Source organism: Benincasa hispida, chromosome 1, assembly GCF_027475165.1.
Source record: "Benincasa hispida cultivar pf3 chromosome 1, pf3_genome.v1.1, whole genome shotgun sequence".
NCBI lineage: Eukaryota > Viridiplantae > Streptophyta > Magnoliopsida > Cucurbitales > Cucurbitaceae > Benincasa > Benincasa hispida.
The window spans coordinates 74,702,645-74,729,049 of NC_143478.1; the positions used below are offsets into that span (position 1 = coordinate 74,702,645).

Sequence of the window (26,405 nt, forward strand, 5' to 3'; positions counted from 1 at the left end):
AATTTTAAAAGTTTGCTACATAATAACATGAGATGATTGCAAATATAGTAATCAGACTTAAAGTATTAGCGGATATGGTACAATGCAAAAAAATTCGTAGATATAAAAAAAGTAGGTCTAATTCTTAGAGTCTATTGGTGAGAAAATCTATTATTGATAGATCTTGCAATATTTACAATATTTTAAAAATATTGAACAGCCACGATGATGCGCTTTTAAGTGTTTTTATTCATTTTTTAAAAGGAACACTTTTAAATATTTTTGTTATTGGAATATGTAGAAAATAAATAATTAGGAATGATATTTTTTTAGTTCCTAGTTTTTTGCTCTAGTTTTTATTTGATCCCTAAGTTATAAGATGTTTTACATTTAATCCTTAAATTTTGAATTTTGTTTCAATTTAGTCTCTAAATTTTACAATGTTACAATTTTTCATTGATATTTGAGTTTTGTTTCAATTTGGTTATGAATTTCAAGATTTTACATTTTTAACTTCAATTTTTTATTAAATATTTACTTTTAATCATTAACGTCAATTTTTATTAATTAATAATAATTATGAAATGAAATTTTAGTTTTTATTTAAATCATGAAAAAAGTAAAACTTAATTAATCATAATTCTTTTGACATTTATAAGTTATAAACATAAATTAACTTTAAAAATAGAAAATAAATATTTAGTAAAAATTTGAAGTTGAAAGTATAAATCTTAAAAGATAGGAAGTTAATATGAAAATTAAAATTATAGTATTTTAAAATATAAAAATTAATTCAAAGAAATCTAGAAATTAAATAGAAAGTAGACCTCAAGGGAAAAAAAAAGTGTTTTTTCCTAAATAATTTTATGAAGCCAGCCTCGTTGCTACCTATATTTTAGGCTGTGAAAACGGCTGACATTACAACCCTCTCTCAAGTCTGAAAGCAATCATCTTCTTTTTCTCTGTTCTTCTCTTCCTCAGGCGTGGACTTCTTCATTATTCATTATTCATTATTCATTATTCTCTCTCTGCCATTGATTGCCCATCAAAAACCTTCAACTTCTCCTTTTGTTTCCTTCTCGTTTCTGTCTGACTCATTTTTAGTTCCAAATTCTCTTTATTTCCATTTCCCTTTTTTCATAATTCAAAAACAAAAACCCACTTCTCTCATTCTCCTCCATGGATTTGTGGGCCGATCACTCCTTTCACACCACAGATAATCCAGACCGACGTCGTTCTCGCCGCGAAAACCCCTCTTTCTCGTCCTCTCTTCTCGACGCCATTTACCGCTCCATCGATGAATCCAACGCCCAGCCTGAAGATCACCTCATTCTCTACACTCAAAAAACCACTCTCAGAACAAAACAGAGCATCTCCTCCGCCGCCAGAACAGAGGACGACGAAACTCTCAAATTCCATCGAGCTTGTATCATCGACAAGTGGATGGATAAGAAGAAACTCAGAAACATTCGTGATTTTTCTCTTTCCAGCTCGAGTTCGTCGGAATCCAGCTCCACCGCCGGCAGAAGATTTTCCTCGTCGGAATCGGAGTTTCTGTCACGTGCACTTCACAGACCGAAGCCGAAACCGAAGCCGATCAAAACCACTACATGGGCTCAAACAGAAATTATTAGTCCAAAACCAAAGCACGAAAATGGGTTCGTTAAATCCAAATCCAAAGCTTCAAAAATCTATCACGATTTGAAGAAAGTGAAACAGCCGATTTCGCCCGGTGGTCGACTTGCGAGCTTCCTTAATTCCCTCTTCAATGGTGGAAGTCCAAAAACGAAGCAGAAGATATCAAATTCTTCTTCGATCAATTCAACGAATTTCGATTACGACATGTCGAGAAAATCCAAATCTCAACAGGTATCAACATCTACCTGTTCCTCTGCTTCTTCGTTTTCAAGGTCTTGTTTGAGCAAAACGCCATCTTCAAGAGGGAACATTAAGAGATCGGTTCGGTTTTGTCCAGTGAGTGTGATAGTGGACGAGGATTGTCAGCCATGTGGGCGTAAAATTTTGCACAAATTAGAGGAACCCATTATGAAGAAAGGTAATTTGAAAAGTTACCGGAATTTCGAAACAGAGAAAGTGAAAACAGAGCATGAAATGAAGATTAATTATGAGCTGGATGAAGATGATGATGATGATGATGATGATGCTTTGAGTTGTTCCAGTTCTGATCTGTTTGAATTGGATAATCTTTCAGTTATTGGAATTGAAAGATACAGAGAAGAATTGCCAGTGTATGAAACTACCCATTTCAATACTAATTGTGCCATTGCCAATGGTTTGGTTTTGTAGTTTTCCCAGCAAAATTATGTCAACAAAATCTGGGAAAAAAAGTTCTATCAGCTTTTCTTTTTTTTTTTTTTTTTTTTTAAGGAATTTTGGGGGCTTACATAAGAGAATAATTAGGTTCTCTTCTATTTTTGGGTTTTTTTTTTTAATTTTTTAATTATATGTTAAAAATTAAAAATTGTGGTACTTATTAGTGTCAGAGTGAGAATTTGAATTTTTGACTATCTCCTTAAGCATATAATACCTTAATTAATTGATTTGTTTTATTTTAGTAAGGTTTGAATTCTTTTTAAGCAATGTAAATGTGTGGAGAATTGTGAGGGTAGTATAAGTTAAAATGAATATTTTAGGAAAAAAGAAAGGGATTACAAGTCTAAATAGTTTCCCTTTATCCTTAGTCATGATCATTATGGATATTCATGTTTAAACTTTGAATCAAATTAAAGTTTAAGACATTGTCGTTGTTGTACAACTTTCAAACTTTAAGATTACGTTTGAAATCACAACTAGAAATATTTTGAACATGTGTGTTTAAAAATTCAAAATAGATAAAAAGTTTGATTATTAGTGCCTAAGTTAATAGGTTTACATCTATTGATTTCAACTCTATAAATTAAATTTTATTTTTAATCGACTTTCACAATTTCTATCAAATTGGTTATTGGTTCACTTAACTTTTTTCTAACTTCACAAATCCATTGAACGCAATATTAAAAGTTCAAAGTTTCATATTACAAATATCCTCAAATATTGTGTATGTAAGTTGTTTTGGTTGTATATAAGAGGTGTGTACATTGGTGTTTTAGCCGGCTGTATGTTTGAGTATATTGATGAGTGTATGTACATTAACTATTTATCAGGTATAACAGGTGCGGTGGAGACAAGTTTTAGGAGTAGGATGGATAGTAGATATCATAAAAAGGTTGACATCTACTATCTTCACACCTTTTTCCAGGTTAAGTAGGTGATCTGGGAACGGGTGTGATAGTGTAATCTAAACTATACTCAATAAAAATATGTCAAGTGACAATTTAAAGGACGGTATAGGAATAGATGCAACCTAATCATTATCTTTTTAATAATCGTAAGGATTACAAGTACAAATAAGGATTTAAGAATTGAAAGTTAATCGAAAACCAAATAATCATAATAAAAATTTAGAAACTAAACTTGTAATTTAACGTGAAAAAAAATGGATGAATAAAGATGAAGAGGAAGAAGAGGGAACATGAAAATGGGAGAATAAAAGCAAAGGGCAGATTTTCTAAGTCCATCAAGTGGTTTAGAGAGAGAAAAATAGAGAGAGAGGTTCCTTTTGCTTTGGCCCTTTGGTCTTCTTCTTGGGTTGTTTATTTGAGAGTGGGGGCCTGCCTTGCTTCAACATAACACCAATTCCTCTATTGTCAAAAAGTTGGTAATTTTATTTTCATCTTGGCTTTTTAGGGCTTTATGTTTTCTCTCTTAACATTCATAACATTCTCTCTTTCTCTTTCTTTCTTTTCTCTTTAGCATGATTTTGGTTAAAGTTACTACCTCAGAACTTGGCAGTGTTGTGTTTCATTTTCTGCCTCAAATGTTTTTGCTTTTAACACCCTCTACTTTACTGTAAATAATTAATAGGGTGTCAATATTTAGCATATTATAAGAGAATTCAAATTATAATAACTTAATACATTCTTTATACCAATTGAGATAATTAAACTCCGAGAATATTAAGATTAATTGAAATGGATTTTTTTTTTTTAAATGTTAAATCTTTTTGCATTTACATTTGATAATAAAAGTGGTATGCATGTCATCATAAATGGAATGTTGTACAGAGAGAGGCTTTATATCAGCAAAAATAAAAGGATTGTATTACCATCCCTATAGGCCATATAATGCATTCACACGGCTAAGTGGCTTCAAAATATATCACCTATTACTATTACTATTCATATAGGACAAACCCATTAACTTTATTGGGATCCTCCAATTTTTTTTTCTTTTTTTTTTAATAATTATTATTATTATTTACAAATTTGATCCACATCTAATGAGTTTTTGGATTAATTTGTGAGAAAATATATATTTTTTTTAAAGAACTCATTTTTATTCAAAGATTTTTGATAAAAACGGATTACAAAATATTTGAAAAACTATTTTGAGTGGTTGTCAATATTTTCTTTTCAAAATGACTTATTTTCTAAATTTAACATCTGGATATGTATTTCAAACCCACCATAAATCTATATAGTCCTTCAACTTTAAAATGTTAAGTGTTTAATGGTGGAATGTTTATAATCTTTTAATATTATGTCCAATTTGTTTAATTGACTTTGTTTTTAATTCATGGATTTACATTTACTAAACACATAATTGAAAATCGAAAATTTCTCTTTAGACATAAAATTGAGATCAATACTTATTGGATAGAAATTAAAAGTTGATGTTTATTTATTTGATACAAAATTAAAAGCTCAATAACTTATTTTATGTGTGTATATATATCTTTTTGAAATTCAGTGGTAAGATAACTACAAATTTAGAAGTTTAATGACAGACAATTTCAAACCTTCAAGTATGGTTTTATTAATAATAGGGTAAAGGGATCATATTTTGAAATGAATTTGAACCAATATCTCTTTCAATTTTTTTTTTTTTTTGAAGAAACATATCTCCTTCAATTTAATTATCCTAGATGAGTGAGTTTTGGTGACATTTCATCTAATAATAATAAGTTACATAAAAATCTACAATTTAGAATTCCTCTTCCACTTGGAAGGCAAACTTTTGTTTTTAATATATAGGTTGATGTCGAAATTTTGATAGGAGAAAACATACTTAAACTTTAAGTGATAACAACAGTGAATTTATAATTTGGGAAGAATTTAACATGTAAGATGGAAAGATTTACACACCAATGTGGTACTTACCACATAGGCTCTCATGCTTAAGTAAGAAAGTGTAACTATGTTAGCAAGTAGAGAGTTAGTATTATAATGAATTTGTTTTTTTTATAGTGAACTACTGATCTAGGGTGCTCATATCAAGATTTTTGAATCACATTAAATTATTTTTCAAGCCACTTGGATTAGGGCATGCATTTAGCCTACCCTGTTCATCAAGTTTGGAGACTCAATCTCAATCTCATACTTGGCCAAGGTCGAGGAGGTTGGTTTGGGAATACTGGTCAATCCAATATATATATATATTTTAATGATATTCAGGCATTTTACTCAAACTATCCTTTTCTTGAGGCCCAAATAAGTTGTACGTAGTGTGATCTATTCATCAAATGGGGAGGATGTTGGAAGTAGCAAACATACAACGGAAGAATTCAAGATCATTAAGCACTCTAATTCATTAATTTTAGCAACAAATTAAGCATGTTCATACAATATGAAGAGAGTTTCAGCAATACCTTTGATGAACTCTTTTGATCCACGAAATCAACTTCAATTACCACTCCAAAAGCTTATGGACCACCAAAAGATCTTCTCTACTATTTTCTAGGACCTTAGATTGAGTTGTGGGATTCAAAATGAGCTGAATTTAGGAAAGAAATGAAGAAGAACTCGCTGGTTTTTCACTGAAAATTGAACAACCCTTCTTCAACCAAAAAAAAAAAAAAAAAAACCTCAGCTTGCTCCACTTTTGCATGAATTTTTTCAGTTCAATCTTGGAGTTTTTAACTCAGCATTCAAACTGATTTCCATATGAATTTGGCACCTCAAGCTCAACAATTTTGAAGCAAGAAGGAGGTGGTATCATAGTGGATTAATGAGTCAATTTGGAAAAATCAACTAAAATTGGGTTTTCGAGTTTTTCAAATTAAATTCAATTTTAATTAAATTAAAATTGAATTTTCTAATTTTCAAAATCAATTTCTATTTTAAAATCGATCAAAATCAATTAACTGAATTTTCATTAAAATTCAATTTTTAATCTAATTTTTCAAAAATTAAATTTAAACAAAATTGATTTTCTAAATTTGAATTTCTACAAAATTCAAATTTCAATTTAAAAAAAATTGATTTAATTAATTAACCCATTTAATTAATTCTATTAATTTAATATCAAACATTAAATTAAACATCAATTCCATAAACATGAATCCCTATTCATGAAATTTCATATTTAAATCAAATTTAAATATTAACTAATTCTCCAATTTCATTTGTAATTATATCATATATAATTACTGTTGAAAATAGGGTTTTTACCTTAGGGGTATTTTTGTAATTGCCTCTAACCCTAGGGTTCTCTAAAAGTCTATTTATTCAACCTGTTCTCATGTATTCAATGTATTAGTTTATAATAATAAAAGAAAAGATTTGTACCGTGGTTTTTCTCCCTGCTCTAGAGTTTCCACGTAAATTTTGTGTTTTTTCTCTATTATTATTTTCATCATGGTATCAGAGCAAAGGGACGAAATCCTAGCCATTATGGAAGAAAACCATCCGCAATCGCCTTCCGCTGATGGATCTTCAAGTTTTGATATGCAAACCGTTATTAGGGTTGCGGTTAAGGAGTGTTTTCAGGCTAACTTACCAGACTTAATCTTCGCCGTCCGATTGCAGGCAACCAATTCTTCAGGAAACCATTCGGTTGCAACAGGATCACAGTCGCCGATCAGGAACAGCACAAGAACGTCGACGGACAGAGGCGTTTTCGACGTGCAGCCGACCGAAAAACTTTCGATCGCTCCTCCTCGTCTATCTGAGTTTTCGGTCACCGATTATAGGGTTTCTAACCCTCGAAAATCTCAGATAAGCAAACCCTTTTAGATCGATGAAGCAGCGCCGCCTAGGGTTTTGTCTTCTATCGAACCCACCTTTCCGATCGATGAAGCAGTGCCGCCTAGGGTTTCATCTTCTACCTCCTTCAGAAACATGACCGCGCCGCCGGTGTACACCCAAGGAGTCGCGATAGGCCCGGTGAGTTATTCCGTCCGGCAAGGAGAGCAGAATCTCTCCGATTCTGTTCTTGGTTCGTTTGACCAGAGGGATGAGAGATTTTTCGGCAACCATCTTGAGCAGCGAAGCTGACCGGGGCCTTCTCATCTACCGGCGATCTCTCAGCTGGCTACCAGTGCCCTGCCGACAACCATGGCAACTCAGTTTCCAGCTGGTTGTAGTTCGGTTCATTACTCTGATGATGTGAGACATCAGTTGGCCTTTTTGCATCAACAGATTTCAGATACAATGCTTGGCACAACTTCCCAACCGCCTACTGGTCTAGAGAATCTGGTAAACTCGTTATCTATTTTGCCCAATACAAATTACTTAACTGGTTCAATGGGCAATTTTGCTGGAGCTCTGGTTGGAGAAAAACTGAATAACTTCTCATGGTCCCAGTCAATTCGAATGACTCTAGAAGGTAGGCACAAATTCAGATATCTGATAGGAGAAATTCCGCAACCCATCCCAGGTGATTCTCAAGAAAGAATCTGAAAATGGGAGGATTCTTTGCTACGGTCTTCTCTTATCAACAGTATGGAGCCCCAGATTGGCCGACCTCTTCTATATGCAACAACTGCAAGAGATATCTGGGAGGCAACTAGGGACTTGTACTCACAACAAAAAAACGCATCCCGGTTGTACACATTACATAAACAAGTCCATGAATGCAAGCAAGGGAACATGACTGTTACGTCCTACTTCAATAAGCTGTTAGTTTTTTGGAAAGAAATGGATTTGTGTTGGGAGATTATCTGGAACTACGCACAGTATAGGGCACAGTATTTGAAGCTTGAAGAGGCAGATCGGGTTTATGTGTTTTTGGCCGGATTAAACCCAAAATATGATAGTGTTCGAAGTTGCTTATTGGGTCAACGACCTATTCTGTCTCTCCGAGAGGCATGTTCCGAGATTCATCTAGAAGAAGACCGATCACAGGCTATGAACAATCCGGTGATAGCCTCTGTTGATGCATCAGCCTTTATCTCAAAGGCGTTCAATCCCGACAGTGACAAAAAGCCTATACCTGTCTGTGAGCATTGTAAGAAGCCGTGGCATACGAAGGACCAATGTTGGAAGTCGCACGGCAGGCCTCCGAACAGTAAGAAACGATAGTCCCATGACAGATCAAACTCCGGACGTACTTTTGTAAGTGATCCAGTTACTAAAAATTTACAGCATCAGTCATTAGCCCATAGTAAGACCAATGTGAATGCCATCGGAGTAAGTGTCATTGCTCAATCAGGTACATTCTCAGCTCTTGGTCTTGTTAGCATTAATGGCCCTGGATCGTAGATTCAGGGGCCACAGATCATCTCACTAGTTCTTCAGAATTATTTGTTACTTACTGTCCGAGTGTGGGTAATGAACGTATCAGAATTGCAGATGGGTCTTTTTCCCCAATTGTAGGAAAAGGGAATACTTTTCCTCTTAATGGTTTTATTTTACGTGATACTCTTCATGTGCCAACAATATCATATAATCTTTTATCGGTCAGTAAAATTACAGGAGATCTGAACTGTAAAGTTATTTTCTCACTAGACTCTGTTGTGTTTCAGGATCAGAAATCAGGGATGACGATTGGCACTGCCCGGCATGATAGAGGGCTCTACTTTCTTTCTGATGAGACTTCTTTTAGGGAGGATCACACAGCTGGTTTTATGTGTTTAAAGTTTTCTACTTCTGAAAATGACTTTATGTTATGGCATTATCGTTTAGGCCATCCGAACTTTAGTATATGAAATATTTATTTTCGTATTTGTTTCGCAATATTGATATAGCATCTTTAACTTGTGATGTATGCATTTGTGCCAAACAAAGTCGTATTTCGTTTCGTTCTCAACCATATAAGCCATCTAGTCCCTTCTCCCTTATTCATAGTGATGTCTGGGGACCATCACTAACCACTACCTCTACTGGTAAACGTTGGTTCGTCATCTTCATAGACGACCATACACGGCTTACTTGGGTGTTCTTACTAGCCGATAAGTCAGAGGTGTCGTCTATCTTTAAACAATTTTATACTATGATTGAAACCCAGTTCTATGCAAAAATTGGGATTTAAGGAGTGATAATGGACGAGAGTTCTTTAATACCTCTGTTCATTACTTTCTTGTGTCTAAGGGAATTGTTCATCAGAGCTCGTGTGCTTATACTCCTCAACAAAATGGAGTAGCTGAGCGTAAAATTCGTCATCTGGTGGAAGTTACCCGGTCTTTAATATTGTCTGCTACTCTTCCGTCCTACCTATGGGGAGATGCCATTCTTACAGTAGCTCACCTCATCAACTGTATGTCGTCTCGTGTCCTTGACTTTCATAATCCCTTAGACCTTTTCAAAGAATCCTTTCCGACTACTCATCTGATTTCCGATGTACCCCTCCTTGTCTTCGGCTATGTCGTTTTTGTCCACTCTCATGGCCCAAATCACACAAAATTTCACCCTCGTGCTAAAAAATGTGTCTTTGTTGGGTATCCCCTTCATCAACGTGGATATAAATGCTATCATCCGTCCTCTAGAAAATATTTTGTCTCCATAGATATTACCTTTGTTGAAGACCAACCTTTCTTTCCCGTTAGTCATCTTCAGGGGAAGAGTCCAAGTGAAGAGCCTAACTGGTCCACCTATGCTACCTTGGACAAACTACTATAGGAAGAATCGTCGAAAGGAAGAATTGCCACCTGTTAATCCGTCGACTCCGATCTAGGAATCAGAACTGGCATCTGGTTCAGGTACGTGTATTCCTGAAGCTAATGAAGTTGATATATGCATGGAGACTGACAAGTGTAGGGACGAAAAGGATGAAGGAGGTAGAAATGGCCATCATATGTGACAGATGAAGAAATAGCTGAAAGAGAGAATAATAAAGGGAAAAGCCCTGTTGTTGACAAAGAAATGGAAGATAAAAGTCCTGTTGTTGACAAAGGAGTGGAAGATATTACTAAAAATCTCGAGTTACAGTGACCGGTCATGCTGAGAAACCGAGAGAAGTGGAAAATCGTGATGCCTCTCTCGACCTTCCGATAACACTAAAGAAAGGTACTCGCTCATGTGCAAAGTACTCTATGCACAGCTACTTGACGTATAATAACTTGTCTTCCGAGTTTAAAGCATTTACCACTAGCTTGGACACCATAATAATTCTAAGCAATATCCATGAAGCCATGGAGAACTCTGAATGGAAATCGGCCGCTATAGAAGAAATGAGGGTGCTTGAGAAAAATGGCACATGGGAACAGGTACCTTTACCAGAAGGACACAAGACAATTGGTTGCAAATGGGTTTTCACTATAAAATACAAATCAGATGGGACGATTGATCGGTGTAAGGCCAGACTTGTTGCTAAAGGTTTTACCCAGACTTACGGAGTTGATTATTCTGAAACATTCTCTCCTGTAGCTAAACTCAATACTATTCGTGTGTTGTTGTTGTTAACAAAGATTGACCACTGTATCAATTGGACGTTAAAAATGCGTTCCTTAATGGTGAACTTGAAGAGGAGGTCTATATGAGCCCGCCTCCTGGATTTAAAAGTCAGTTCAAGCACAAGGTTTGTTGACTGAAGAAATCCTTATATGGACTGAAACAATCCCCTAGAGCTTGGTTCGATAGGTTTACTACATTTGTTAAAGCACAATGTCACAACCAAGGGCACTTAGATCATATACTATTTACGAAACGATCTGATTCTGAGAAGGTTGTTGTTCTCATAATGTATGTTGATGATATTGTTTTGTTCGGTGATGATAAGAGTGAAATTACGAGGCTTAAAATGAGAATGGCCAAAGAATTTGAAATTAAAGACCTTGGTAAGCTGAGATACTTCCTGGGAATGGAGGTAGCTCGATCAAGATAAGCTATTTCAGTATCGCAAAGAAAATATATACTTGATTTACTCAAAGAGACAGGCATGACTGGCTGTAAACCTGTTGACACACCTGTGGGGCATAATGTAAAATTTGGTGTTACAAACAACGGGGTTCCTGTGAGCAAGGAAAGGTACTAGAGGTTGGTTGGAAAGCTGATCTACCTATCCCATACCAGACCAGACATTTCATATGCAGTAAGCGTTGTGAGCCAGTTTATGCAAGTTCCGTATGAGGAATATATGAATGCAGTTGAGTGTATCCTTCGATATTTGAAGGGAACCCCTAGTAAGGGCTTAATGTTTAAAAAATCTGGGAAAAGAACGATTGAAGCCTATACAGATTCTAATTGGGCAGACTCTGTTATTGATAGAAAGTCAACTTCTGGATATTGTACCTTTGTCTGGGGTAACCTTTTCACTTGGCAAAGTAAGAAACAGGGAGTAGTGGTGAGGGCTGAGTACAGGGCAATGAATTTGGGAATATGTGAAGAAATCTGGTTAAATAAGGTGTTGACTGATCTTTACCAAGACAGGGAGCTTCCAATGAAGTTGTTCTGTGATAATAAAGCTGCAATAAACATTGCGAACAACCCAGTTTAGCATGACAGAACCAAACATGTAGAGATCGACTGACACTTCATTAAAGAAAGACTGGATAATGGGAGCATTTGTATTCCCTAAATTCCATCTAATCAACAAGTGGCAGATGTTCTCACCAAGGGGTTGCTTAGACCAAATTTTGACTATTGTCTCAGCAAGTTAGGTCTTATCGACATTTATGCACCAACTTGAGGGGGAGTGTTGAAACTAGAGTTTTTACCCTAGGGGTATTTTTGTAATTGCCTCTAACCCTAGGGTTCTCTACAAGTCTATTTATTCACCCTGTTCTCATGTATTCAGTGTATTAGTTTATAATAATAAAAGAAAAGATCTGTACCATGATTTTTCTCCTTGGTCTAGGGTTTCCACGTAAATTTTGTGTTTTTTCTCTGTTATTATTTTCATCAATTACTAATTCCCTTAATTTGAATTTGAACGTTTCAAATTTGCTCATCACACCATTCTAAGGTTTAATTTGTTTGTGAGCTAGTATGAGGACCTAATGGACCTATAGATCATGGGCTCCAACGATCCGAAACTTATCGACTAAACTATTTAACCTAATTAACCACATCGGGTCACTCCACTAAAGCCCGTATAAAAATTCATTATAAAAATAATACTATCATATATGTAAAAATATAATTTAATCCTATAATTTCTAAAAGTTAAAATTTAAATATTATAATATCATAGTCAAGCTTTCCATTTAAATAGTACAACATTTATGGCTTAAGGTAGAAAGTCTTAAATGTTAAAACAATTTAGAATTATATTAAAGTACAAAAATGTTGAAATGAAAATTAGAAAATAACTAACTTTTTATACCACATGTTTTTTTGTAAAAAATATATAGATAAAGTAATAATAATAATAATAATTATTATTATTATTATAAACTCATATTCTGTTTATGTATACAGAATATGAGTGAAGAAGAAGAAGAAGAAGAAGAAGTAATTATTATTATATAAATATAATTATATAATATATTCATTGGGATCGGGACGAGGACATGGAATATAATCGTTGTCCCCGTCCCCATTTAGCCAATGGGGAAAAAATTATCCCCACTCTCTCCCCCATTTCCCATCTAATCGGGGATTCCCCGTGCGGTCCCAGCCTTGCGGGGTAAATGAACATTCCTATCAACACTTCATTTGTAACACTTTACAACATTTGTAACATTTATAAAGTGGCCACATCCAATAGTGTCCCAAGAATAAGGTACCTTTATCCATATACTATAGATAAATTTGGCTACCTACTCGAACTTGATCCATTCTTATGTCTCCGCATAAAGTTTAAGTAGTCAGGTGTTAGCCATAGATCTTTAGTTTATCAGATTTATTTCTAAAACGAAATGATCAACTAATATATTAAATAACTACTTTATTCAATTAAACTTCAATAACATCTTTATTGATTAACAAAATAAGTTTATTGTTTACAAACTACGAGTTTAAGGACATTAAATTTTTTTGGGTTATACAATCTTTTCTAGGCCCAATTAATCAAGACCAATCCTGAGATGGTGAAGAAATGGCTGAGGAGGGCTTTGTTAAATCCTCGATGTGTAGATATTCATTACTCGATAAGTTTCTGCTCGTTACTCGATGGAAATTTCCTTCTATCCTCGATGAGCTTCTGTTCTTCGTTCGATGAAACTCGAAAAGTATTGATTGTTACTTGATTCAACTCGACGAGTATTAATCTTTACTCGAAGCAACTCGAAGATGGAAACTCTTGACTCGATGCTACTCGATAGGAGAAATTCGTGACTCGCTGCAACTCGATACTCTAAAAACATTATGATATTGATAATAAGATCATTTATTCTTGATTTGCAGAGAGACAGATGAAGATTGAAAGAAGAAGATAAAGAGAATAAGAAATACGTAGAATTACGTGGTTCGGCCAATAAGCTTACTTCCACGGGAAGATTCACTTTCTTCCCACTATCAGTTGTTGTTTACAGAAAAATAGGAAGTATGATGATTTCTCACTTTTTTTGTGTGTTTAGATTAGTGGTATTTATAACACATACAATCTGACCGTTACACGATAAAGTTAGTTATGTAAACTAAACTAGCTAAAGTGGTATTTGAGTCACGATTTTTACAAAATCCAATAGAGGATCGACCTTGGCCTCATCTTTGGTCAAGGCCAATTAGCAGGTCATTTTGAGCCTTGGTCCAAACTCAGCTCTTCCCATGTTCAATTTGGTCTTATGGTGTGGTTTTCTGGCTCGAATTTTGTTATTTTCTTGATTGAATAATTTGCAATTGTCATAAAGTTAATCGTGTCCTTAACCCAAAATCACTCATAACGATATACTTTGAGCTTTTAAATATAGGATTTTTATAATATGGTAAATCGATCATATTTTAAAACCTAGTTAATCTTTCAATATCAACATCGTGTCTATAAATCAATCTAATAGAAAATGATCACATTTTGAAATTTTAGTTTTATAGATAGAAATAATCATCAAAATTAATTACCATAAGATTCAAAGGTGTACTTCAATTTTGACAATGACACACAATATAACACTAGTTAAAAACATTATATTTTAAACTGATGACCAATTAAAAAGAAAAAAGAAAAAAAAAACTCACACAAACACTTTACGGCCATACATTTCAAAAAGCATGTTTTACTTTTGACAATGACAATATATATAAAATACCAATTGGATGAAGGTTTATTTTTCATCTATTGTATAGATTTTTTAAAGTTCCATAACAAGTGGAGTACCAAAAGATTCAAGCATCTAAAATTTTAACCCATAGCAATATTTATCCTAACTAATTGATATATATTCAAGTCGACTATTTAAATTCAAAAGTAGGATATACATGTAGTACTATTCTAATAATGATAATAATCACACTAAGCTTGCCAACACATTATAAATCTTATTTTAATCACTTAGTTTAATTACTAATTGTAATTAGAAAGAAAGCAATTAGACATAAATGGAAGTGAGAGAGGGGTTGGCCCCCCAAAATGATGGCAGTTTGATATGCAAACTAAGTAAAGTTAATTTATTAATTCTTAACAACCAAATTAAGGGGAAAAAATATGCAAAGGGTTTTAGAAAGCAACCTTAGCTTAGGCTGTGGGAAAAGGAAAAGCCTACAACCTATAGTCAAAAGCAGAACCAATAGGCTTTCAAATGCTCTACCTAGCTATGCCAGTGGGCAGCGGGTTTCTTAATTATGTAATTATATCTTGGGTTTTACTTTAATCTTTCTTATTAAACTAAATAATGAGTATCCACACTATTTTTTGGGTTCAAATCAAATGTTTAAAGAAATAATAATTTATATAATTACAGCTCTTAATACAGTCTTCTAATTAATTAAATAAATGACCTTTTTTAGTTGGGAGAAATTTTAATAACAATTCACTGATATCTTTTAGGGTAATTATTTTAAATGGTAAAACAACTTAAACAACCTTATTATTCACATGGGAGAAGTTTTAGAACAATTAATTAATAAATGTTTATCATAATCTATTGCGATCTATCGTTGATAGATTAATGACATTTTACTATATTTATAAATAAGTTATTTATTCTCCTTTATTTGAAAACAATTGTATTTTTTATGTACTTTTCTTATTAATAAGACTTCAAATTCTATTATGATTGTGAAAATGAAACAATAGACTTTATTAATATAATAGGTAATTTATCTATTAAATTATATTCAAATTGTCATCTTAAATATATATTTTCGTTATAACATGATTATTTAATTCTTCCTACTTAGGAAGAAATATTAATGTAGATGCTAAAGACCTTTTCTTAATGTACCATATAATCATGATTACAAACAATTCCTTTTCATATACTATGTGGGAAATCTTGGTTGTCCGAGTATAATTAGAAGAAGAAAGAGACAATATTGAGAAACCGAGAGAGCTTTAGAGTTTGTGCAACTTTTTTCTAGATATTCTAGGGATTAGAATATAAACTATTCAGGTTTCTACTTTTACCAAACCTTACAACTTTTTTACCATATTTTACTCATTTGATTTTTTTTTTCTAGGTATCTTCCAAATAAATAGGCAAAGGAGAGATTAAATATTATATCTTCAAAAGAGAGGTTGGTGACTTTTTGACAAGTATGTAACATAACAATAGTAAAAGAAAACACAATTTAATTGTCATCATATGATTTCATAGAAGTTCAAATTTAGTCATTTTTGTTCTTATTGAGTAGGAGTTCTTAAAAAACCTAACACCACAAAAGATTCGATTGATTCAAATCAAAACATCACATTCAATTTCGATTTTTGAGACATTTAGCTTCAATCGCCGTTTCCCCTTCCCATTTCGTTGAACTTCAACTACAAATAACGTCTCTTCTTTATGTCTCACCATCCCTTCATTTCATTGTTGTGCTTCGCATCTCCCTTTCACTTCCTCTTCGTCGGCTATCTTGTCGTTGCCTTGGATTTGCCTCCCATCTCTCCTCTCTTAGCCAATGACGTTGGCAAAAACCATCACACGCAAACCAACTCTTTCTCATTGATCTCTTAAATCCTAGTTGTCTCTTCTCTCTCAAGAGATAACCTATTGGACCCAATCTGACCCAACTTAGCAATTTAGAGGGTTAATTTTTTTTTTCCATATTTAATTAGGTAGATCGAGTTGGAGAATCAATTTTGGTAAATAAAAAAAATACTTCGAACTCTAACTAATTAATCCAACCTATGTAGAGTACTCTCAAATTGTTGCGAAAACGTTAAATCTAACATGAGAAGTTATTTGTATATATGATGAATGAGTTTATTATCATAACATTCTATTTTGATGATGTTGCTTAAATGAGTTATTTTAAATATGTTAGAGTATTGATATAATATTAAATTTATCTTTCTTCATCAATTTAAACTTTTGGATCAATCAGAATTTAACAATATAAATATTTGGGGTAGGTGCCAACTTGATCATAGCTCCATATAAGTTAATGCATTATATGAAAAACAATCTTTTACTCCTTCAAGTTTGCATTTGTAACAATCCAACTTCTTAGGACAACTAAATTGAGGGATCGTTACTATATGCATGCCTAAGTATTCACATTGAGGGAAAAATAAAATAAAATAATAGGTTTGCTTAAGTGTACAAAGAAACTATTTTGACTTTAACTCAAGATTTCAAATCGTTTGACCTGGGGTACCCCTTAACACAAAATAAATAAATAAATAAAAATAATAATAGAAAAAAAAACATGCAAAAAGACATAAAGATTCAAATGCGGAAGCGTTTCTAGTTCCTTTGGCACTGTCACAGATTCCTCTTGTCAGTCGCCCGAGTCTCCTTGCCCTTACCTGAAAAACACATAAAGATAAAAGTTAAGTATAAAATACTCAGTAAGTGATCCCATTACCGGTCAGGCTATGCATCCACAAGTAGAGAATGTTGGGCCCGTGACTATTTAAAATAATGAAAAGAAACGAAAGAACGTACTGTCTTACCTTGACTTGCATGTCTAGTGGCCTGATGGCATACTGTTAAACATGGAAAAAGGAACATGAATGTAAACCTGTCGATTTGCACATGTCTAGCGACCCGAAGACACACCGTCAAACATGGAAAAAGAAACATGAACGCGAACCTGTCGATTCATGCATGTCTAGCAGCCCAAAGGCACACCGTCAAACATGGAAAAGTAACATGAACGTGAACCTATCGATTCACACACGTCTAGCGGCTCGAAAGCACATCATCAAACATGGAAAAGTAACATGAACGTGAACCTGTCGATTCATGCATGTCTAGCGGCCTGAAGGCACACCGTTAAACATGAAATTAGACCTGTTGGTCCTCTAAAATAAAACATACATCAAGGCGAGACGGTAAACTGACCTATTGGTCTAATCATGCATCACATACATAATTTCAGTACTGTTTCTGCCGCACAGATCATAGCATAACATGGAAGTTCAAACATGCTCATAATACTTAAAACTGTCGTGCAACAAGTATATCACAAAGACAAAATCATGCTTCTAAAGTCCATTAATTAACTTTGTAAATCTAATCTAGGTCGCCTAGCACGAAGGCACCGGTAATAGTACCACCTACCTCAAATTGGTCACAAAAGCCCACACAAATAATTCAAGAAATCAATCACCAACGACAACTTGAATTAAAGTTCCTAACCCAGAAACACAACCTTCAATTTCGACCCAATACTTAAATTTTTAAAACTTTTAAGCACAATTCCAAAGCATTCACAACCTATTCCATAATCCCCAAAAAAAACTTACCCAAATTCACGCTTAAGGTGTTGGACAGCTTGCTTAAGTACTTAAAATCCTCGACTTAGAAGCCAAAACGTCAAGGTTAAGGTTATTTTGAAACTGAGAATTAATGGGCATTAGAGACATCCTAACAATTAATCCAATAACCACAAAACTTCACCTACAAAAAACAAAAAAAAATCCTAGAACGGTGGACGGAGGGCGGTGTGACACCGACGACTGACCAAATTAGGAGCAGCGCATAGCAGGGTTTCGTCCGATCTGGCAGCTCGCGAATAGAAATGACCGCTGGTAGCCTCGAGTTGGCGATGCGGGACGGTAGCAGCGTTCGGTGAAGACCCAGACGAGATGGCTGATGGTGGCACGTCGGGCTGAGTCACTCAGATCCGAGCAAGGAACGCGCGGCGAGGCCGAGGACATTGATGGAAATGCTCGGCAGCAACGCGTCTAGAAGAAATCGACCGACGGAGTGCGGTTGGCTAGCTTCCAGGGGACGCTGACTCTGGCTTGAGGGTGAGCAACGGCAGCGAGGGGTTCCTTCGGGAGAGGGCTTCACTTTTCTTTTTTTTCTTTCTTTTTTCTTTCTTTTTTTTTCTCCCTACTTATGCCAATATATAATATTCAACCCTCTTTCCTTTTCTCTTTTAAATTCCAAATCCCACATCCATTTTACAAAATATTTTAAATCTTCAAACAAAACAAATAGAATTAACTCTATAAATAATCAAATCTCCATTTGCAAGCCCAAAATTAAACCCAATTAATTCTAAATAATTAAATTATATTTTAACTTAGCCAAATACATAAATCTCAAATTCCTATTTATCCAAGTAGTCCAATATAAATTAAAGCTTAATTAAAAAATAAATTAAAGTTTAATTATAAAATAAATTAGGGTGTTACAGTATTTAGTAATATTTTGTCCTTTCCATTCATTTTTCCATTAATTATTGATGGGAAGCTGAAATGATATTTATTTTTATTTAAAATGTTTATTTATAATTTTTTTAAAAGTTTTGAAAATAAAAAATATTCTTAATCTCTCTCTCTTTTTTCTTTCTCTTTCCCTTCCCCATCATTCTTCCATCTCAACCCTTCCTTGTCATCAATAGTTTTAAAAGAAATTAAAAAACAAAAGAGGAAGAAATAAAGAGGGGGAAGTGGAAGGGGAAGGGGAAGGGGAAGGGGAGGAGGGAGGAGGAAGGAGAAATTTGTATGGATGACCCATTTTTTGGCCCAAAATGTCAAATGATGAATTTTTAAAAAATAATGGCAATTGACCTCTGTTGACATTATCGCCATACAAAGTTACGTAAATTGGCCTCATAAGTGCCTCACGTTATAAGTCTCGCTCTCGTCTGGTTAAACACTCTCGCTCTCGCTTGAAATTCCCTGGTTTGATGTGATTGCTCATCAGTGTGCGAATGATTTGACAATTTTCACGATTGAAGCCTCAAATTAATAATACCTAAACACAATACAATGGTGATTTCTTTAAACTCTAAACTCCATTTCAATGGTGATCATTTCTCTGGTTTTCAATGGTGTTTTGTTGAACAAATTTTTTTCACGGAACAGGTTTTTCATAACGGTGTTTTATTATTTTGAGTTTGTTTCATTATTTTCGCTGTGTTATTTCTGGAAAGGTAGGAATTGAGCATTACGAAATTTTGTATGGGGAGAGAGAGAGCGAGAGATAGAATGAGAGAGAGAGCAAGAGTAAGAGAGAGATCAAAAGTAAAAGAGAGAGAGCGAGATTAAGAGAGAGAGAGCGAGAGTACACTTCAATTGCTTGTACAACTTAATGACAAATGTTCTATTGCTTTGTAGGATGACAAAAAGTGTCTACTTATTCGATATGGAGATGATTGCGATGAGAATGAAAGTTCGTATATTGGGGGAGGGTTGACAAGAACCATTGTGCCTGTTACATTGAAGTATGGAGAACTTAAATCTCAAATTTACAGGGTTATAAATGTCAGTTTTTCAGAGTTTGATCTTATAATGAGAGTTAAATATAAGTTTTAATATGAAGCCCCTCCACAATACATAAGGAATGATGATGATGTTTACTTCCATCTTTTCCAAGAAGAGCTTAGTAGACTTCAGTTTTCTATAACGCTAAAATCGAGTCAGGATGAAAATATTAGAATAGAGTTTGGAAATGTGAGTTATGATGATACGGCTGTAGACAGACAATATGAGGAATCATATCAGTTTCGTCGGGAAGATGATGATATTCCATTGTCTATCAACACTGTACCATCAACATTATCACTAAACAACGACCGCACTAATTCAGCAGGATTGAATTCAATGAATTACGGTGATATAGAATTGGGCAGTACTTTAGTTGTTGGTAATGAGAGGTCATCTAGACTTGATTATATGAATTGTGGTCATCTAGAGAAATGTTGTGATCCTTAAGTGAATGTTAATGATCAACCAACAGGATTGAATGAAATGGATCATGATCATAGATATGTGTGTTGTTCTACAGCAACTTCAGTGGTTCCACCATCCATGTCTTCAAGTCATAAGGGAGAGTTGATTATGCCTAGTATCTCTTCATCTAGGATAGAGGATGTTGAAGTTGGTCAACTATTTTTTGAGTAAAAAGGACTTGAAAATGCGATTATCTATTTTGTCCATCAACAAAAATTTTGAATTTAGGGTCAGGAAGTCAACCAAATCTTTGTTCACTGTCAAATATATTGGGGAGACTTGTAAGTGGAGCCTTCGTGCAGTGAAAATAAAATGATCTAATATATTCAAGTTCACAAAGTACTACAGTTCGCACACATGTTCCATCGGAATTCTAAATCCCGACCATAGACAAGCAACTACTACGGTTGTTGGTTAGTTGATTAAAGATAAGTTTACAGAAATAGGACGTATTTATAGATCTTGTCATATTGTTGAGGATATGAAGAGAGATTATGACATGAACATAAGTTATGATAAAGTGTGGCGTGCAAGGGAAGCCGTATATGATCTCATTAGAGGTACTCCAGAATACTCATACTCCACAGTACATGCTTATGGGGAGGCGTTAAAATAGAGAATCCGAGTATAGTGTTTGAGATCGAACTTGAAGATGATGTGCATTTCAAGTATATGTTTATGGCATTAGGGCCTTGTATTAGAGATTTCGCAAGCTGTCGGCCTATGATAATTGTTGATGGGTCACACTTGAAAGGAAAGTACAAAGGGACCATGTTGGTCGTAGTTTCTATGGACGGGAATAATCAATTATACCCACTAGCATATGCAATAGTGGACAATGAAAATGATCGATCATGGAAATGGTTTATGTTAAACTTGAAATGCAGTATCAGAGAACCCAATAATTTGGTGTTTATATCTGATCAAATGGTATCTATCAGCAATGCTATTCGTGCATTTTTTCCTACGACATTTCATGGATTGTGCACGTGGCACATAGAACAGAATCTTATTACAAACTTTAAGGATAGTACGGTTGTTAGGATATTTAGAGATACAGTAAAGGCATTTCACATGACAGAGTTCCAGGAAAAATGGGACGAACTTTGTAGTTTTCGAGACGGTGCTGTCAAGAAATATCTGAAAGGCATCGGTCTTCAAAGGTGAGCACGAGTTTACCAAATAGAACGAAGATATGTCAACATGACGTCCAATAGTGCAGAATATTTCAATTTGTTAACTAAAGAGTATCGGCTATTGCCCATAGTATGCTTGATTGAACATGTTAGAGGAATGTTCCAATTGTGTAACTACGAACGGAGGAATTACTGAACATTTCGAACGACAATGCACTCTGACTATTGTGAAACCCAATTGGCAAGTGAGGCCGATAAGGGCAGACGATATCAGGTTGAGACTATTGATTGTTATCGGGTCTACGTGTGAGATAATCGATTGGACGGTATTGTGAATCTTCACACGAAGGAATGCATGTACAAGGAATTCGACTCACTTCGTATCTCGTGTTCGCATGCAATTGTGGATGCCAAGGAACGAAACATACCCATTCAGAGTCTTTGCAATAGATTTTATACAATGGACTCTCTAATGACTGTGTATTTAGAGCCTATAAATCCACTCGGGCACATATCTGAATGGAAGAGACTCCTGAATATGTAGAAAAGACTATCCTTCCTCCAAAGTTTATGGCACAAGTTGGGTGACGGAGAGTGAGAAGAATACCATCCAGAGGAGAATTTTGCAAACAAATGAAATATGGTCGGTGTGGGAATTATGGGCATAACCGCCAAAATTGTAACGAACCGCTCACAACCGTGCGACGTACTGAAAATGGAAAAAACCATGACTCAAATACATCTCATCTAGTTTAGTTTATAACTAACTTTATCTTGTAACGGTCTGTTGGTATGTGTTATAAATACCATTGATCAGGCCTCAAAGAAGAGTTTTTCATACTTTCTATTTTTTCTGTCAACAAAAACAAGTTATATGCAATCTTCATGTGAAAAAGAAAGTGAATCTTTTTGCAAATCACGAAAACACAATCTTGTTATCAAATCATATCGATTTCAAAGTATCGAATTGAATCACGTATCGATTTTCTTCTATTGAGTAGCATCGAGTCAAAAGTTTTCATCTTCGAGTTGCTTTGAGTAAAGATTAATATCGAGCAAAGAATAGAAACTCGTCGAGTATAGAAGGAAATTTCCATCAAGTATCGAGCAGAAACTTATCGAGTATCGAGTATCTAGCATCGAGGATTTAACAAAGCATTACACAACCATTTCTTCATAATCTCGCTCTCTCAATCTCCATAAGTGTTGCTCTCCCTAAAAGTCTCTCTCTCAAAATCTCTCTTTCAAAATCTCGCTCTCTCTCAAAATCTCGCTCTTTCAATCTTGCTCTGTCTCAAAATCTCTCTCTCTCAATCTCGCTCTCTCTGAAAATCTCGATTTTTCAATGTTTGAACTTTGAACCTTGAACTTTGATATAATGTTTTATATACCATTGATATAATGAAAAGATAAATAGCTCAATTATACATGTTTTGATAAAATGTATAATATTGAACTTTGAACTTTGATAAAATTGTTTTATACATGTTTTACATACATAAAAAATACAATAAAAAATACATGTTTTATACACATAAAAAATATGTAGTGTTCGCCCACAATTGACACGCTAACTGCATCCTATATTCATACATTTTCTTCTGAGTGATTACGGAAGGATCAACACCAGCCACCAAATGTCTAGTAATTTTATTGCAAAGATGCCATAATCAAGCGATCCGTGCTGTATGTCGGTGTTCATAGGTCGAGTGATTTTCCAATGGGGTGTAGATAGGTCCAGCTTTGAACGATCCACGTCACAGTAGTGAAGTAGGGACGTGTACTTGTGCATGCACATGTCAGGCCGGGTATAAAATTTTTCTTTCATAAAATGAAATAAAGTATTTATGGTATGCATAAAAAATTACTATGTCGATCAAAGTACAAGATATCCAACTGTAAAGAAGTCAAGACTAGGAAACTTACGTCACACTCAACCCACGAACTCGGTTTAATCAATTCCTTGAAAAATTGCTTCAATAGTGGCTTAAAGGAATTCTTTCGAACCTCGTTATTAGTATTCTCATCTTTGATCCAACCCATCATTTATGTAAAGATATTAAGTGGAACATCATGTGCTATGTTGTACCCAACAATCGCTCTGAATAGTGACGTAGTCACATCCGGGAGAGGATACTTAACCTTTTCAAATGGAAGATGTACCCTAGAATCCACACTTTTCTTCTTTACTTGAGTTAGAGATGTATATTTATCAACACCTTTCCTCTTACGAGTAGTTCTTTGAGATTCCTACATAAACATATAACAAAAAATTACTCATCAAGAAATATAAAAATATAAACAAAGATTATTGATCAATAAATTACTCACCAATGTAATTCCTTCCATGGTCGTAACAATACCAGAAGTGTTGGCCTCTGGGATATCAGACATGTTGGCCTTTGTATGTGGGATGTCGACCTCTATAGGTTGGACGTCAGTGGGTATTGTTGTGATATCGGGCTCAAGAGAGGGGATGAGAGTAGGTGAAGTGGTGGTATTTTGAGGCTCTACAGGGAGGATAAGAGTATCAGTAGCAGTCGCATCAGTGGTATCAGTGGTATCAGGATTCTGAGATGGGATGAGCGACATTGTGGCATTGTCACTTAAATATGGGATGGATGACCTTGTCGTCTCCTCAATCACTGTGGAACCCTTCAATTAATAAACTAAAATGATGAGTTCACGAATACGTAAAAACTAAACACATAAAGACATAAAATGATAGTAAATGCAAAGCTTACACATAGACTGCAACAGTGACAGGATGACCGATAATTGTCCTTTCATGTCTGTCATGTTTTCCTCAATCTTGGATACACGACTATCGAAACTCGATATACGACCATCCAACCTCGATAGTGAGCTATCAATGGTCCGCATGTACGAATAAATAGAATAATTGGGATCGGCTCCCTCCCTGTGGGCAGCACACTCAGAACACTTTTCATCTATAGATTGCACTCTATGGGAATCCGTAAAATGGACATCAAGTGGGTTCAACTCATCCTCATCGCATACGTCCCACACCACATCATGGAACATACCATCACTAGGTGTGTATGTCCCTCCCTCAGCCCTTCCACATTCAGCATCCTCGTGCTCAGAATGCTTGTGTTCATCCCCTCCCTCCACCTTCCACATTCATCATTGTTACCTCACGATGATCATCACCGTCGCTTTCAGCACTACTCTCACTACTCGACCTACTGCCACTTTCAGCACTATCATCATTGGCACCTAGATCGAATATAGGTCGTCTGTCCACTGGGGTATCCCGAAACTCCCTCTTAACGTCGGTCATGACAAGATCCATTTAACCTTTGTCTATATTAATAACCCAGTAAAATGGTTAGTGTCAATTTAACAACCAAATAAACATATTATGCATAGAGTAAACGTACATTGTTAGACTCGAATATGTCTCTCTCAAGTACTTTGAAGAACACTGAGTGGGAGCATGACCATCGTAATATGCGAGGCAAAGCCACCTTGCTCCTTCGCTCCGCAATGTTCCCAGCTATCGATGCTGTTAGGATCTCGTACGTCCATGCCTAAATAAAATTTAACATATATTAAGAATAGGATAATGTTAAATCAAATAACATGATTATTATGTTAAGCAAATTTACCTAGAATGCTTGTGGAAATCCACGCAAATAGTACTTCACGATATAATTTTTATTTCCTTTCACCTTTGTCTTGTATAAACTACTCTTATCATTCAAGGCAATTTTTAGGGTATCGAGTGTCCTCTCCCAAATAATGGTACCCCAGTCTAGACTGTTGTAGTACTCTATGTTCTGAACGTCCTTAAAACATTTAAGGTCCACTGCATTTTTCTACTTGTTCTTTCCCATCATTGCAACCTCTATGTATTTAGACTAATGTGATCTTCACAGCATCCCCGTCATTTTCAAACTCCAACTCCTTGTATTTTTCTTCTAGTAGACGGACATGTAAGGTGTCCTTTGTCACTCGATTAACGAAATACTTGATTGCAAGTTCATATGAGGATTGCTCATACCGATCAACTCGCATAGGGGATCGCCACAAACCAGTCATCGACAAAAAATCATCATTCGAAAAAGTGACGATATTTCCACCAATAGAGAATGAGATTGAGTCAGCTCTCGTGCTCTTCACTTCTCTCAATAACATATGATGGATAATTTGGTTGTTGAACACCATGTCAACATCTTCAAATCGCTCAAAAACTATTCTCTTGAACATCTCTAACTGCCTTGGGATAAGCTTCTCTTTCACAGTCTTGTTCGCATTAGCAATGTGGGCCAAACTTGTAACTTGACTGGGAAATCGGTCGACTACAGGTATTCTGAAATGTGTTGACATCTTAAAAATCACTCATGCATGAAATAAAGATTCAATTAGTAAACTCCTTCAGAAAAAAATTATAAAAAAACATTTTGATTAAGTCTCATTGGTATCACTCTTGTTGGTATCGTCTCGCTGGTATCGCTCTCTCTGGTAACACTCTCCCTGGTATCCCTCTCTCTGGTATCCCTCTCTCTGGTATTGCTCTCGCTGGTATCGCTCTTTTTGGTGTCACACTCTCTAGTAACTCTCACTTATCTCGCTCACATTCTCTCTTTTTACTCGTCTTCAACCATAAAACACATCAAAAACTAAAAAATAAAAAATAAAAAAACCATAGGTTCGTAGTATTTCTAAACCCCAGAATTGAAGGAACTCTTATTCAAGAAAACTAGTGCAGAAGCAAGATTTTTCCAAGTCCATTGTGAAAGAATAAAGGCATTCACAAACATACAGAACAGTTATGCATCTTATACAAAATAACAACATGCTTAAGTAATAAAAAAATAAAAG

General features: G+C 34.9%; 3 protein-coding genes, 1 long non-coding RNA gene and 1 pseudogene across 5 annotated transcripts; 3 read left to right on the forward strand and 2 right to left on the reverse strand.

The window, feature by feature from the left end:
- Positions 1–864: 864 nt before the first annotated feature.
- Positions 865–2,549, forward strand: LOC120089857 (protein BIG GRAIN 1-like B pseudogene; annotated as a pseudogene). Its single transcript, XR_016524513.1, has one exon. The product of XR_016524513.1 is annotated as a protein BIG GRAIN 1-like B pseudogene (transcript).
- A 5,211-nt stretch (positions 2,550–7,760) lies between these two features.
- On the forward strand, positions 7,761–10,187 carry LOC150038720 (uncharacterized). Its single transcript, XM_090314246.1, has 6 exons — positions 7,761–8,325; positions 8,520–8,716; positions 8,783–8,879; positions 9,265–9,596; positions 9,931–9,955; positions 10,060–10,187. Exons 1-6 carry the CDS (start codon positions 7,761–7,763, stop codon positions 10,185–10,187), a joined length of 1,344 nt encoding a protein of 447 aa, XP_090170372.1.
- A 946-nt stretch (positions 10,188–11,133) lies between these two features.
- Positions 11,134–11,691, forward strand: LOC120078832 (secreted RxLR effector protein 161-like). The gene is made up of 2 exons (XM_039033145.2): positions 11,134–11,222; positions 11,268–11,691. The coding sequence occupies exons 1-2, from the start codon at positions 11,134–11,136 to the stop codon at positions 11,689–11,691; spliced, it is 513 nt and encodes a 170-aa protein (XP_038889073.2).
- A 5,100-nt stretch (positions 11,692–16,791) lies between these two features.
- On the reverse strand, positions 16,792–18,567 carry LOC120073102 (uncharacterized). Its single transcript, XR_005480675.2, has 2 exons — positions 17,188–18,567; positions 16,792–17,040 (listed from the first exon to the last, which is right to left on the reverse strand). It is a non-coding gene; the product is annotated as an uncharacterized LOC120073102 (long non-coding RNA).
- A 6,869-nt stretch (positions 18,568–25,436) lies between these two features.
- LOC120078848 (uncharacterized) lies at positions 25,437–25,910 on the reverse strand. Its single transcript, XM_039033146.2, has one exon. The coding sequence runs from the start codon at positions 25,908–25,910 to the stop codon at positions 25,437–25,439; it is 474 nt and encodes a 157-aa protein (XP_038889074.2).
- Between the last annotated feature and the right edge of the window lie 495 nt (positions 25,911–26,405).

Bases quoted from the DNA above. Each gene is read 5' to 3' on its own strand.
- LOC150038720 (XM_090314246.1), top strand. From the start codon at position 7,761: ATGGAGCCCCAGATTGGCCGACCTCTTCTATATGCAACAACTGCAAGA. The intron at 8,326-8,519 runs GTAAGAAACGAT...CCTGGATCGTAG, and splicing joins GCACGGCAGGCCTCCGAACA to ATTCAGGGGCCACAGATCAT. The intron at 8,880-9,264 runs GTTTTATGTGTT...ATTGAAACCCAG, and splicing joins TAGGGAGGATCACACAGCTG to TTCTATGCAAAAATTGGGAT.
- LOC120078832 (XM_039033145.2), top strand. From the start codon at position 11,134: ATGACTGGCTGTAAACCTGTTGACACACCTGTGGGGCATAATGTAAAA. The intron at 11,223-11,267 runs GTACTAGAGGTT...ATCCCATACCAG, and splicing joins GTTCCTGTGAGCAAGGAAAG to ACCAGACATTTCATATGCAG.
- LOC120078848 (XM_039033146.2), bottom strand. From the start codon at position 25,910: ATGTCAACACATTTCAGAATACCTGTAGTCGACCGATTTCCCAGTCAA.